This window comes from Oncorhynchus gorbuscha, linkage group LG19, assembly GCF_021184085.1.
Source record: "Oncorhynchus gorbuscha isolate QuinsamMale2020 ecotype Even-year linkage group LG19, OgorEven_v1.0, whole genome shotgun sequence".
In the NCBI taxonomy this organism is placed as follows: domain Eukaryota; kingdom Metazoa; phylum Chordata; class Actinopteri; order Salmoniformes; family Salmonidae; genus Oncorhynchus; species Oncorhynchus gorbuscha.
In genome coordinates, this window is record NC_060191.1 from 6,324,960 (window position 1) to 6,340,748 (window position 15,789).

General features: G+C 43.9%; 1 protein-coding gene across 2 annotated transcripts; it reads left to right on the top strand.

The window, feature by feature from the left end:
• Window positions 1–1,621: 1,621 nt before the first annotated feature.
• Window positions 1,622–6,945, top strand: LOC124005257 (cytochrome c oxidase subunit 6B1-like). Of its 2 annotated transcripts, XM_046314353.1 has the most exons (7): window positions 1,745–1,768; window positions 3,064–3,109; window positions 3,143–3,225; window positions 3,326–3,467; window positions 4,753–4,890; window positions 5,854–5,954; window positions 6,733–6,945. In XM_046314353.1, exons 5-7 carry the CDS (start codon window positions 4,785–4,787, stop codon window positions 6,784–6,786), a joined length of 261 nt encoding a protein of 86 aa, XP_046170309.1. In that variant the 5' UTR covers window positions 1,745–1,768; window positions 3,064–3,109; window positions 3,143–3,225; window positions 3,326–3,467; window positions 4,753–4,784; the 3' UTR covers window positions 6,787–6,945. The 2 variants fall into 2 exon arrangements, with proteins under 2 accessions (XP_046170308.1, XP_046170309.1); XM_046314352.1 differs by lacking the exons at window positions 3,064–3,109; window positions 3,143–3,225; window positions 3,326–3,467 and having other exon boundaries at window positions 1,622–1,768.
• The last annotated feature ends 8,844 nt before the right edge of the window (window positions 6,946–15,789 follow it).

A 15,789-nucleotide genomic window follows, 5' to 3' on the forward strand; every position in this document is an offset into this window, starting at 1 on the left:
GTCAAAGTCCAGACCTGAATCCAATCGAGAATCTGTGGAAAGAACTGAAAACTGCTGTTCACAAATGCTCTCCATCCAACCTCACTGAGCTCGAGCTGTTTTGTAAGGAGGAATGGAAAAAAAAATCAGTCTCTCGATGTGCAAAACTGATAGAGACATACCCCAAGCGACTTACAGCTGTAATCGCAGCAAAAGGTGGCGCTACAAAGTATTAACTTAAGGGGGCTGAATAGTTTTGCACGCCCAATTTTTCAGTTTTTGATTTGTTAAAAAAGTTTGAAATATCCAATAAATGTCGTTCCACTTCATGATTGTGTCCCACTTGTTGTTGATTCTTCACAAAAAAAATACAGTTTTATATCTTTATGTTTGAAGCCTGAAATGTGGCAAAAGGTCGCAAAGTTCAAGGGGGCCGAATACTTTCGCAAGGCACTGTATACTGGAAGGGATGTATGTAGACATCCATTCTTACAATGTGTTAATACATGTACAATAAAGCTTGAAACTATGCAACTGAAATTATAGGCTATTACAGGTACTACCAAAACAAACAAAAACTAGACGCTTGCTTCGAAATGAGACAGTGTGCCAGACCACATAGCGTACTTCTACTGAGAGGTAGTGAGCTCGTCCAGACACCCGGAGGTCTTTGGTTTGGAGAGGTGCTCACAGACAGGGATGGCCGGGTGACAGCAGCCTGTGAACACTCCTTTGCGTCATGGAGTTTCTTTGTTATGTTTGCTTTTGACGCACGAGTGACAACTCATACCCTTTTCCAGGTAGGCAACCCTCTGTAGGTTTTCGTTGGAATAACTGTCAACTAAAAGAATGACACTTTAAACTTGGCACAGTTCAGGTGTGGGCCTACATAGTATTATTTTCCTTGTTCTCTCTTTTCTTTGGGAACAGATACGAGTTAGAAGCTATTTATCTTTACTATTGTTAGACATACTGACACAGTTGCGGGAGATCTTTTTTAGCCTGGGAAAAGCTTTATCACAAAGTCCATTTTGGCCTGCTACTGTGGGCCCTGCATTTTCAAAACAAAACAATCAAGTTCTTCTCACAGCCTACATTGCTTACAAATGTGTGAGCAACTTTTATGAGCAAGACAATGCTGCTGGAGGACAGAGATTTGCAGAGGTTTCTAGATGTTGAAAGGCAGGGGTAAAAATAGATGACTCACAGCATTGGCCATCCTGTTGATTTGGGACAGACATAAGGCTGTTGATTTGGGACAGGATATCATGCTGTTGAGTTTGGACACAGGAGGTCATGCTATTGATTTGGGACAAGAGGTCATCCTGTTGATTTGGGACGGAATTTCATCCTGTTGATTTGAGGCAGGAGATCAGGCTTTTGATTTGGGACAGGATCAGGTGTTTTGATTTGGGACAGGCTCAGGTGTTTTTGTCCGAGGCTACAGCAGAAAACGTGCTGTTGAGGGTAATGGGAAACTGGCGTTGGGAAACACTGTACTAGGCTATCACTGACATGATCTTCTTAGTGTAAATAAATTATGCTAAAGTCAATGATTACACTTCATATGGCTTAAATATTCCAAAGTGATTCCCATCATTTATTTGTGTTTCTAATTATTGTTTATAGACAATAGAGAAAATAAATGATGCACAAAAACCTGAGAAACGATTACTTTTTTCTCATTCCCATACCATGGTGATTACACTTGCGAGTCCACTCACAACAACAACCCAGCATACACTGCGTTACGGTCTTCCGGTGAGAGAGGACACAGAAACAGTCCAAGGTAGGTCGTGGAAAATTGCCGGAAAATCATTAGTTTGTCGCTTTCAATTAATATATTGAGGTTCGGTATTGTTTTGTTTGTGTGGAAGTATTTCAATTAATTGGAAATAACGTCTGTCGTGCCACTATTTTGATATACAGCCGGCTATCTAGCTGAGTTCAAGCTAATGTAGCTAGCTAGCCAGCAAGCAAACCAACAATTACACTTGAAGCTATGCCAACTATGCTAGCAAGCTATGCTACATTATTTCATTCGATGTGGTTAGTGAACTGTAATTTCTAACTTTCTAGCTAGTCAAATCTCCATTAATATATTGTACTTATTTGTTAACTAACGTTAGTTACCAGGAAATAAGGATTGATAAGTCACCTTCCATGACTGAATTCAAGCTAGCTAAGGTTACAACATCGGGGATGTCATTTACAAAATAGCCTCCAACACTCTACTCAGCAAATTGGATGTAGTTAATTACAGTGCCATCCATTTAGTCACGAATGCCCCATATACTACCCACCACTACGACCTGTATGCTCTCATTGGCTGGCCCTCGCTACATACAGTTGAAGTCGGATGTTTACATACACCTTTTTTATTTTATTTACTAGGCAAGTCAGTTAAGAACAAATTCTTATTTTCAATGACGGCCTAGGAACAGTGGGTTAACTGCCTGTTCAGGGGCAGAACGACAGATTTGTACCTTGTCAGCTTGGGGATTTGAACTTGCAACCTTTTGGTTACTAGTCCAAAACTCTAACCACTAGGCTACACCTTAGCCAAATACATTTAACATAAGTTTTTCACAATTCCTGACATTTAATCCTAGTAAAAATTCAGCCAGGTTTGTAGGCCTCCATGCTCACACGCTTTTTCTGTTCTGACCACATTTGACAGGATTGAGGCCAGGGCTTTGTTGGCCACTCCAATATCTTGACTTTGTTGTCCTTATGCCATTTTGCCACAACTTTGGCAGTATGTTTGGTGTCGTTGTCCATTTGGAAGACCTATTTGCGACAAAGCTGTAACTTCCTGACTTGAGATGTTGCTAAATTATATCCACATCATTTTCCTGCCTCATGATGCCATCTATTTTGTGAAGTGCACCAGTCCCTCCTGCAGCAAAGCACCCCCACAACATGGTGCTTGCAAGCCTCCCCCTTTTTCCTCCAAACATAACAATGGTCATTATGACCAAACAGTTCCATTTTTGTTTCATTAGACCAGAGGACATTTCTCCAAAAAGTACAATCTTTGTCCCCATGTGCAGTTACAAACCATAGTCTGGCTTTTTATGGCAGTTTTGGAGCAGTGACTTCTTCCTTACTGAGCGGCCTTTCGGGTTATGTCGATATAGGACTCGTTTTACTGTGGATATAGATACATTGGTACCTATTTCCTCCAGCATCTTCACAAGGTCCTTTGCTGTTGTTCTGGGATTTATTTGCACTTTTTGCACCAAAGTACGTTCATCTCTTGGAGACAGAATGCGTCTCCTTCCTGAGCAGTATGGTGGCTGCGTGGTCCCATGGTGTTTATACTTGCGTTCTATTGTTTGTACAGATGAACGTGGTACTTCAGGCATTTGGAAATTGCTCCCAAGGATGAACCAGACTTGTGGAGATCTACAATATATTTTCTGAGGTCTTTGCTGATTTCTGTTGCTTGTCCCATGATGTCAAGCAAAAATGCATTGAGTTTGAAGGTAGGCCTTGAAATACATCCACAGGTACACCTCCAATTGACTCAAATGATGTCAATTAGCCTATCAGAAGCTTCTAAAGCCATGACATCATTTTCAGGAATCAAGCTGTTTAAAGGCACAGTCAACTTAGTGTATGTAAACTTCTGACCCACTGGAATTGTGATACAGTGAATTATAAGTGAAATAATGTCTGTAAACAATTGTTGGAAAAATGAATTGTGTCATGCAGAAAATAGATCGACTTGCCAAAATTATAGTTTGTTAAGAAGACATTTGGCGAGTGGTTAAAAAACAAGTTTTAATGACACCAATCTAAGTGTATGTAAACTTCCGACTTCAACTGTATTCGTTGCCAAACCCACTGGCTCCAGGTCATCTATAAGTCTATGCTAGGTCAAGCCCTACCTTATCTCAGCTCACTGGTCACCATAGCAACACCAACCCGTAGCACGCTGTCCAGCAGGTAAATTTCACTGGTCATCCCCAAAGCCAATTCCTCCTTTGGCTGCCTTTCCTTCCAGTTCTCCGCTGCCCATGACGGGAACGAACTGCAAAAATAACTTATATCTCCCTCTCTAACTTTAAGCATCAGCTGTCAGAGCAGCTTACCGATCACTCTACCTGTACACAGCCCATCTATGTAAATAGCACATACAACTACCATATCCCCAATATTATTTTTCTTTCTTTCATTTTGCTCTTTTGCACCCCGGTGTCTCTACTTGCACACAATCCTCTGCACATCTATCACTCCAGTGTTAATGCTAAATTGTAATTATTTTGCCTATTTATTGTCTTACTTCCCTAATCTTACTACATTTGCACACACTGTATATAGATTGGTCTATTGTGTTACTGACTGTATGTTTGTTTATCCCATGTGTAACTCTGTGTTGTTGTCTGTGTTGCACTTGTAAATGAGATCTTGATCTAAACTGGCCTACCTGGTTAAATAAAGGTGAAATAAAAATAATAAACAAGCTTTCTATCGATCTGTCTGTCCTAGTTGTCATTGCACTAGCTATGACCTAGTCAAATACACAGCTGTACAGGCTCTCATGGATAAGTATTTTGCTAGCTAATAAGCCTATCTGAACTAGTCCGTTCCGTATTCTATTATCATGACAACAAGATAATTTCCTACTGTGTGCAAGTGTATAGGTAGCTTCGGAAGCCCAGGCCAGTCAACAAGGGCAGATTTGGAAGGATGGCCTCGTGAGACTAGTGTACAACTCATGTTTAGTTTCATGACATTATATGACATCTCCCTATCGATGTGTTTCAGTGTTGACATAGTGAGACCGCCAGCTAGCCAGCATGTCCGACGTTATTGAGGAGAAGATAAAGAACTACAGGACGGCTCCCTTCGACGCCCGCTTCCCCAACACCAACCAGACCCGCAACTGCTTTCAGAACTATCTGGGTAAGTTAGCTAGCTGATCAACTACTTCTCTTTTCTGACCTGACACGTTCTATCTCCCTCTCCCCCTCTTTCTCCAGCCCTGCCAGCAGTCTACTGCTCATTTCTACCTCCCAACTGACACACACAATGGTGAAAGGATAGGATACTTCTGGCCATCAGGCTCTTCTGCCACCCTGAACACTCTTGGTTCCCTTCCCAGCAATTTTCTTCTTCTTCATAAAGATACAGATCTTGGTTGGTTAACAAAACAAGGATTGTTATCTGAAGGCCAATTTTAAACTCATTTGCCTGCACTTTGAATCATACGGTTGATGATTTGCAGTTGATGTGCATTGAAAACAAGTGGTATTTGCTCTCGAAGCATTGATGCATGTCCAACTTCTTAGGTTGATAAGAGCCCCATGAGAAGCACCTCCTCAGTGATCTAAATCACTATCAGTTCACATTAGACCAGATAGAATGTTGGCTGTCCCTCAGCTATTCACCAAGGTACGCCATCATAAGCCAACTGTCTGTACTGACTGACATGTCCGTTAGGCAAGGGTACTACTTCGGTCTTCAACACTCGTTTAGTAAGGATAGCCTAATGTATCTGTCGGTGTACTTCTTTTTTTTAACGTTGCTATTTTAGTCATTTAGCAGACTAACAGAAGTGAGTGCATACATGTATTTTTTCTGTTTCATACTGGTCTCCCGTGGGATTCAGACCCACTACCTTGGCATTGCACGCGCCCATGCTCAACCGACTGAGCCACACGGGACAACACTTTTAGTTTTAATTAGTGTCAGATTTCTGTTGACATCATTTAGCACATCAGATAAGGGTCCATTTGTGGTTGCTGTTTGCATTTAGATGTTTAGGTTCAGAAACGTAACACCAGTGTCAGTAAAAGTTATATTAACTGTCTTAATGCTTACCACTTCATTCTGTCAATATTAACTCTCTCCTCCCTCTCTTTCTAGACTTCCACAGGTGCAACAAAGCTTTGTCAGACAAAGGCCAGGATGTGGCTCCCTGTGACTGGTACCAGAGGGTCTACAAGAGTATCTGTCCCATGAGCTGGGTACGTATGCTGCTACTGTGGCTCATAGTATGGTGCGGGCACTCCTTTATAAGGTTAAGCAGATCTATAGTGGCAAACTATTCAAACAATTTTATTTTTTATTTTACCTTTTTTACTAGGCAAGTCAGTTAAGAACAAATTCTTATTTTCAATGAAGGCCTAGGAACAGTGGGTTAACTGCCTGTTCAAGGGCAGAACGACAGATTTTGTACCTTGGGCATACACACAATGCCCCCTAACTGCCTTCCCATGGTTGTGTAGTATTATCAGCAATGATTGGACCTTCCCTAGAGATGGATGATGAATCACTTTAATCAGCTCACGTTAGAACTAACATTCACTCACATTAGCAGTGCCTCAACTATTCACAATGTGTCAACAGTCTGAGCACCACATTCCATAGAAGCCTTTAGTAGTTCCGGCATGTCTAAACTCTGCCAACAGTCTGTTCTGACATGTCCACTGAGTGGAACAGTTATGAATGTACCTGTTCTTCTGTGTCTCAAATGTCCTTACCTGAAGTGGTAGTTGGTATACAGTGTGGACTTCTGTTATGTTGCAAGTGTTCATACACTCTGTTTGTTGTGAGTCCAATAACTGACTATGGTCCCAGTCTGAAGTCGATTCCTACCCCCTACCCTTAGACACTTTTCATAGATCTGAAAGCATGGGATGGGTGTAAAGTGAAGGCAGAATGAAGGCTACAGTAGCTACTGTGTTATAACTGTATGTTACACTGATAGGCAGTTTAACCTTATGAGCGCATTTCCTCCTGCAGGTTGCCAAGTGGGACGACCAGATAGAGGCCGGAAGCTTTCCCGGCAAGATCTAAAATGGTTGACCTCGGGACTTTCTGTTAGCCACACCTTCAACTTTGACCCCTGAAGCATGCCTAAGGACATGTGTTGACCACGTACCACACCATTCTAAATGTTATTAACAGTGTTACTAATGAAACAAACACTTAATAAAAATACGCACTAGTTTTGAACCTGTCTGGTGGTGATTAATTTGGTATTTTATTAGGATCCCCATTAGCCGTTGCAGCAGTTACTCTTCCTGGGTCCACACAAAATCTAAAACGTGGCAAAATACATAACACTGATAGACAGGAACAGAAACACATTTTAAATAAGAACAATACAACTAACAAAGGTCCTGTACTGCATATATATATACACAGCATATACATACAAGATTTTAGGTCGTACAGCAGGGTTCTCCAACTGGTGGGCCCAATCAGGCCCACAGGTTATTTTATTTGGACCCCCAAGTTAATGCATTTTTAAATTGTTGGACAAAAGACTAAAAAAACACCAGCAAAACAGCTCAGTGATTTAAATGTTGGTAATCCAAAGTATTCCCACACATAATAGACATTTTATTGTATATGAACGTAAGCAAGGTTTAACATATTTTTTTTATGTGGTCAATTTGCAGTCTACAAATGATTTGTAGTTCGGTCCGTGGCTGAATCTAGTTAATGATCCCTGTCCTACAGGGTCAGAGGCTGTCAGGTGTTGCCTCACTTTGTTTTTTGTTTTTTTAACTAACTTTGCTACTTGCCTGAGTGACCCGAGTTGGAAGTGAGTTCCATTCAACCATCACGTGATACAATACTGTACATTACCTTGAATGCATTCTGGGTTTGAGGACCGTGTAGTGACCCCTGGTGGCATGTCTGGTGGTAAGTACTGTGTCAGCTGTATGTAAGTGAGATACAAACAATTTGGAAGAGTGATGTGGTCAATCTCATCTACAACCCATTCTCGCTATTTTGACAGGGTTCTTTTTAATTTGATATACCACTTAATTCAGCTGGACATGTTTGAGTTACAATTATGTTTCTGTGATAGTCGGTGTATTTAGTTGTTGGTCATTAGGAATGCACATGTTTTTTGACTGAGAAATTCCAATCAATCTTATACATGTTATGACTGGGCTCAGTCACGGCATAGACTGACATTGATTCTGCAGCATCCAAGTCTTCCATAGCAGCTAATCTCCATATAATGGCAGTAGTCATTACCAGAAATAAGTTCAATGCAATGCCCACTTTGTAACACAGGGTGGCAGTGTTGGATTAAGTCAATGCATTTCTGTTGACGTAACCAGTTTCTGCATACTGGCAATCTTGAAGAGCTTTCTGATCAGTGAGAATGTCTGCAAATTTTTGTTTAAAAATAATGTTGCCATGTATCATGACCACATCAGTGGAGAGGAGATGGAGCGTGTCAGTGCACATAACACACCACAAACACCTCTCCCCCCCCCCTCTGACGATAGCAGGCTTTCATAGCTCCCTGGCAGAGCAATGTTATTGGCTTAGCGAGAGACCCTGGCAACAGCTCTGCGACCACAGACAGGATGTGACAGAGGAGGGAGAGAGTGATAGACTACACAGAAGTCATGTCTGTCAATCCCACGTAATCAAACTTTTGGGTCCCTGTCAAATGACCAAATTTGTTTTGTATTTGTCAGGATTTACTTGTTTTGGGGCTGAAAGCAAACACATTCCAAAATAGACTTAAGCATTGCATGTCATTCTGATTTTTTATGGGTAGTTGAAACTGTTTCTTATGCAGGGTTTTCCTTCTCAGAGGTGAAGGTGCCTCTACATCCCTCTCATTTTATAGATGTTTCATAAGTAGTTGGAGGAGGACAGGCATGGTTTCATAGGCAGTGATGTCTTGGAGGAGAACGGGCAGGGTTTCATAGGTGTTAGCAGTTGATGTTACTCTTCAATAACACAGAACCCAAAGAAAATCAGGGGGAGGAAAATAGGTTTATTGAAAGAGAAGAAATCATGTGGGGAGGTAGATGATAGATGTTCATTCTCCTTTAGTCCTCTCGTCCTCTGCATTGTATATTATCTTCAAATATTCTTACATGGGCATGACATCTTGGAGAACGGGCAGGGTTTCATAGGCATGACCAATAGGAGAACAGGCAGGGTTTCATAGGCATGACCAATAGGAGAACAGGCAGGGTTTCATAGGCATGACCAATAGGAGAACAGGCAGGGTTTCATAGGCATGACCAATAGGAGAACAGGCAGGGTTTCATAGGCATGACCAATAGGAGAACGGGCAGGGTTTCATAGGCATTACCAATAGGAGAACGGGCAGGGTTTTATAGGCATGACCAATAGGAGAACAGGCAGGGTTTCATAGGCATGACCAATAGGAGAACAGGCAGGGTTTTATAGGCATGACCAATAGGAGAACAGGCAGGGTTTCATAGGCATGACCAATAGGAGAACGGGCAGGGTTTTATAGGCATGACCAATAGGAGAACAGGCAGGGTTTCATAGGCATGACCAATAGGAGAACGGGCAGGGTTTTATAGGCATGACCAATAGGAGAACGGGCAGGGTTTCATAGGCATGACCTCTAGGAGATGGGCAGGGTTTCATAGGCATGACCTCTAGGAGATGGGCAGGGTTTCATAGGCAGTGTCGTCTAGGAGAACGGGCAGGGTTTCATAGGCATGACCTCTAGGAGATGGGCAGGGTTTCATAGGCATGACCTCTAGGAGATGGGCAGGGTTTCATAGGCAGTGACGTCTAGGAGAACGGGCAGGGTTTCATAGGCATGACCTCTAGGAGATGGGCAGGGTTTCATAGGCAGTGACGTCTAGGAGAACGGGCAGGGTTTCATAGGCATGACCTCTAGGAGATGGGCAGGGTTTCATAGGCATGACCTCTAGGAGATGGGCAGGGTTTCATAGGCAGTGACGTCTAGGAGAACGGGCAGGGTTTCATAGGCATGACCTCTAGGAGAAGGGCAGGGTTTCATAGGCAGTGACGTCTAGGAGATGGGCAGGGTTTCATAGGCAGTGACGTCTAGGAGATGGGCAGGGTTTCATAGGCAGTGACGTCTAGGAGAAGGGCAGGGTTTCATAGGCAGTGACGTCTAGGAGATGGGCAGGGTTTCATAGGCATGACCTCTAGGAGATGGGCAGGGTTTCATAGGCAGTGACGTCTAGGAGATGGGCAGGGTTTCATAGGCATGACCTCTAGGAGATGGGCAGGGTTTCATAGGCAGTGACGTCTAGGAGATGGGCAGGGTTTCATAGGCAGTGACGTCTAGGAGATGGGCAGGGTTTCATAGGCATGACCTCTAGGAGATGGGCAGGGTTTCATAGGCAGTGACGTCTAGGAGATGGGCAGGGTTTCATAGGCATGACCTCTAGGAGATGGGCAGGGTTTCATAGGCATGACGTCTAGGAGATGGGCAGGGTTTCATAGGCAGTGACGTCTAGGAGATGGGCAGGGTTTCATAGGCAGTGACGTCTAGGAGATGGGCAGGGTTTCATAGGCAGTGACGTCTAGGAGATGGGCAGGGTTTCATAGGCATGACGTCTAGGAGATGGGTAGGGTTTCATAGCCAGTGACGTCTAGGAGATGGGCAGGGTTTCATAGGCAGTGACGTCTAGGAGATGGGCAGGGTTTCATAGGCATGACCTTTAGGAGAACGGGCAGGGTTTCATAGGCATGACCTCTAGGAGATGGGCAGGGTTTCATAGGCAGTGACGTCTAGGAGATGGGCAGGGTTTCATAGGCAGTGACGTCTAGGAGATGGGCAGGGTTTCATAGGCAGTGACGTCTAGGAGATGGGCAGGGTTTCATAGGCAGTGACGTCTAGGAGATGGGCAGGGTTTCATAGGCAGTGACGTCTAGGAGATGGGCAGGGTTTCATAGGCAGTGACGTCTAGGAGATGGGCAGGGTTTCATAGGCAGTGACGTCTAGGAGATGGGCAGGGTTTCATAGGCATGACCTTTAGGAGAACGGGCAGGGTTTCATAGGCATGACCTCTAGGAGATGGGCAGGGTTTCATAGGCATGACCTCTAGGAGATGGGCAGGGTTTCATAGGCAGTGACGTCTAGGAGAACGGGCAGGGTTTCATAGGCATGACCTCTAGGAGATGGGCAGGGTTTCATAGGCATGACCTCTAGGAGATGGGCAGGGTTTCATAGGCAGTGACGTCTAGGAGAACGGGCAGGGTTTCATAGGCAGTGACGTCTAGGAGATGTGCAGGGTTTCATAGGCAGTGACGTCTAGGAGATGGGCAGGGTTTCATAGGCATGACCTTTAGGAGAACGGGCAGGGTTTCATAGGCATGACCTCTAGGAGATGGGCAGGGTTTCATAGGCAGTGACGTCTAGGAGAACGGGCAGGGTTTCATAGGCAGTGACGTCTAGGAGATGTGCAGGGTTTCATAGGCAGTGACGTCTAGGAGATGGGCAGGGTTTCATAGGCATGACCTTTAGGAGAACGGGCAGGGTTTCATAGGCATGACCTCTAGGAGATGGGCAGGGTTTCATAGGCATGACCTCTAGGAGATGGGCAGGGTTTTATAGGCAGTGACGTCTAGGAGAACGGGCAGGGTTTCATAGGCATGACCTCTAGGAGATGGGCAGGGTTTCATAGGCATGACCTCTAGGAGAAGGGGCAGGGTTTCATAGGCAGTGACGTCTAGGAGATGGGCAGGGTTTCATAGGCATGACCTCTAGGAGAAGGGGCAGGGTTTCATAGGCAGTGACGTCTAGGAGATGGGCAGGGTTTCATAGGCATGACCTCTAGGAGAACGGGCAGGGTTTCATAGGCATGACCTCTAGGAGATGGGCAGGGTTTCATAGGCATGACCTCTAGGAGATGGGCAGGGTTTCATAGGCAGTGACGTCTAGGAGAACGGGCAGGGTTTCATAGGCATGACCTCTAGGAGATGGGCAGGGTTTCATAGGCATGACCTCTAGGAGAAGGGGCAGGTTTTCATAGGCAGTGACGTCTAGGAGATGGGCAGGGTTTCATAGGCATGACCTCTAGGAGATGGGCAGGGTTTCATAGGCATGACCTCTAGGAGAACGGGCAGGGTTTCATAGGCATGACCTCTAGGAGATGGGCAGGGTTTCATAGGCATGACCTCTAGGAGATGGGCAGGGTTTCATAGGCATGACCTCTAGGAGATGGGCAGGGTTTCATAGGCATGACCTCTAGGAGAACGGGCAGGGTTTCATAGGCATGACCTCTAGGAGATGGGCAGGGTTTCATAGGCATGACCTCTAGGAGATGGGCAGGGTTTCATAGGCATGACCTTTAGGGTTTCGTGCAGGATGGAGGATGCAAATAGAAGTCATAGTGGTCGTCTCTCACTGCATGATCACACTTCTGAGAATCTGTCTGCTGTACTTGGTGACTGGTTCCTGTTCTCATTTCACAGTTTCCTGTTTCAGAAAAGGAAGTTGGCTCAAAACTCAAAGCTGCAGACAGAGAAAGACAGAACAGCAGTATCCCTCCCCAAGTTTTGAAAACAGAACTCTTCACCAACCGTATATTTCTTGCACTCATACCTGAATTTGTCTTATCTTTCTGGCACTGATTCTGCTGATAACGGCTATTTTGAAGAGGAGTCTACTCGCAATGACTGTGATATGTGGTTGTTTTACCTTACTAAATATATTTGAATGCACAGACCGTGAGTCATTCTGGTTAAGTGTCTGCTAAATGATTCCAATGTAAGAAGTTTTTCAGAAGTGCATACACAAAATGAAACAGCAGCACCCCGCATTAAGTTCTTCCGAAGTGAGACACACACACACACACACACACACACACACACACACACACACACACACACACACACACACACACACACACACACACACACACACACACACACACACACACACACACACACACACACACACACACACACACACACACACACACACACTGTAACTGCAGCAGTATGTTGACAGGTCCATTACTAGCAGAGAGAACAGTGTCTATCTAGTCCTTTCATTCACTGTGTTCCTCCACTCTCTGGCAGAGTCGAGGCCTCGTTTGTTCTAATTAAGAACATTCTTCACTTCATACCCTCACCCTACCCTCTTCCTCAATGCACCACAGACCAGCTCCAACAAGCCCTGGCCAGGCCCACTCTGTACGCAGCCTGCCTCTGTTCTGTACCAACAGACATCCATCCATCTTCCAGGTCAGCACACCTGTCACTACCACGCCAGTATGTCCTGTCCTCTTGGAGTTTTCTCTCTTTCTCTCTGTTCTTCTCCCTCTTTGTTCTGCTGGGGGAGTTCTGAATTTAGAGAGGTAGTGTGTTGGCTAAGCATAATAAATCATTTTTTGGGACATTTGTGAGGGATAAAAAAAGTAATATGCTCCATAAAAGAAAGCAGAATTGGTAAGAACAGCAATATTTAGTAAACTAATTATTATGCAGTAGTCTAGGCAGGAGAGTTTGTCAGGTTCCAGACAGGGAATTGGTGGGCAATGAAGATTAGAAAGTGTTGATCGAGATTAAAATGAGCAGGCCATTCTTACTGTTGTTTTACCACCCACTGTGTCGGTCTCATGATTTCTGCATGACCGTGCTTTTGTGTCCGAACTCAGTGGCCATAGTCTTTTGTTCTCGGGCTTGCGGTGGGCAGCACAAAGCTTCCATTCACCGGGGCTGTTTGTTCTCAATCTCGCGATCCGCACGCATTCCCGAGCACGTCGTCCCCCAGATTCAGTCAAGCGCAAAAAACTAAAATATTGTTGCGCCACTGGTCCACACATTACAGTATTTACAAAACACATCGACTCAGAGCTGATGGATCGTCTGGCATTTAAGCCCTGAACAGCGCCTAACCGGCAGCTACATCTCCCTGGCTGTATGACGCCAAGACCATACCGGCAAAAACAGCTTCTCATCTGTGGTAGGCTAAGTGAAAAACGTGATGCGCCTCCTCCTGTAATATTTTATTTTTATTTATAAGGGTGGGGACAAGTTTACCATTGACGCTGCTTCACTCAACTCTGCCTCACTCCTTACACCAGTACATAGTTTAGTTAGCTTCTTAACTATCTGTAAAAAGTGTTATTAGCCTTAGCCTATTTAGCCAGCACAAACCAGCTAATCTCCCACTGCCACAATGGATATCAAACATTGGCACCGCCAAAGTATCCAAACAAAGCCGAAGGAGTGCAATGAGCAGCAGCAGCATCAAACCACAGAGGCCGCCACCAAGCCCAGCAGTGATGATGCTGCCGAGTTCCAGCTAGCTCCGTGTGCAGAGCCTTCCCCCTCTTTCACAAGCTCTGCCAGGATAATGGCTCCGCAGCCCATTCCACCTCCGACTGTTCCTGACAATCTTGGAACAGAGGAGCCAGCCCAGGTTATCCTAGAATCCTACCCTAGCTGTAGGTTTTCTGTCCAAAAACATTTGTTTAATAGCAACTGGATCATAGGAAGAGAGTGCCTGGAATACATGGTTACTACAGATGAAAAAAAAAAATCCCATGTCGAAAGTTCTGTGTTGGGTCCAATGTTAACGCAAACAAGACCTTCACCAAATCTGGGTGTTCTAACTGGAAGCATGCTATTGATACTAATGGATTCACTAGGCATGCATAATGTGAAGAGCATTTTAATTGCACTGTACTGTGGAAAATAAAAACTAGTTCGGGTATAGGTACTCAGGTGTCAACACTTGTTAATGATGGGCAGCTGGCAAGAAATCACATGTAAGTGTTGGCGATTGTGGACATTTATTGAGCTCCTTGTTTCAAACCAGCAACCACTGAGGGGGACATTGGACGCAATAAAGTCAAGAGGGGGGGGGGGAAGGGGGGTCAGTGGAATTTTTTTCTGTCTATGATGGAATATACTCTCTGAAAAGACAAGGAACTTGCCAAGGTGTTTAGCACCACAATCCACAATGCCACATACACATCACACAATATTCTAAATGAAATCTTAGGGCTTATTAGTAGGAGAACTAAAGGATTGAGGGAAAGATGAACGGAGAAAAGTACAGAGAGATCCTTGATCAAAACCTGCTCCAGAGAGCTCAGGAACACAGACTGGGGGGCGAACGTTCACCTTCCAACAGGACAATGACCCTAAGCACACAGCCAAGACTAATCGGCCGATTTATATATATATATATATATATATATTTGTAATTACAACAATACTGAATGAACAATGAACACTTATTTTAACTTAATATAATAAATCAATAAAATATATTTAGTCTCAAATAAATAATGAAACATGTTGGTTTAATTTGGTTTAAATAATTCAAAAACAAAGTGTTGGAGAAGAAAGTAAAAGTGCAATATGTGCCATGTAAAAAAGCTAATGTTTAAGTTCCTTGCTCAGAACATGAGAACATATGAAAGGTGGTGGTTCCTTTTAACATGAGTCTTCAATATTCCCAGGTAATAAGTTTAGGTTGTAGTTATTATAGGACTATTTCTCTCCATACCATTTGTATTTCATAGACCTTCGACTATTGGATGTTCTAGTAGGTACTTTAGTATTGCCAGCCTAATCTCGGGAGTCGATAGGCTTGAAGTCATAAACAGCTCAATGCTTGAAGCATGGCAAAGAGCTGCTGGCAAATGCAGTAAAGTGCTGTTTGAATTAATGCTTACGAGCCTGCTGCTGCCTACCACCGCTCAGTCAGACTGCTCTATCAAACCATAGACTTAATTATAATATAATAACACACAGAAATACGAGCCTTAGGTCATTAATATGGTCAAATCCGGAAACTATCATTTTGAAAATAAAACGTTTATTCTTTCAGTGAAATACGGAACCATTCCGTATTTTATCTAACGGGTGGCAACAATAAGTCTAAATATTAGCTGTTACATTGCACAACCTTCAATGTTATGTCTTAATTACATAAAATTATTTCAAATTAGTTTGCAACGAGCAAGGCAGCCCAAACTTCTGCATATACCTTCTTCACAACAATTGAACCGCTCTCCTTGAAGTGCAATCTTACTGGCAGCAATATCCTTGCCTGTGAAGCCCTTTTTT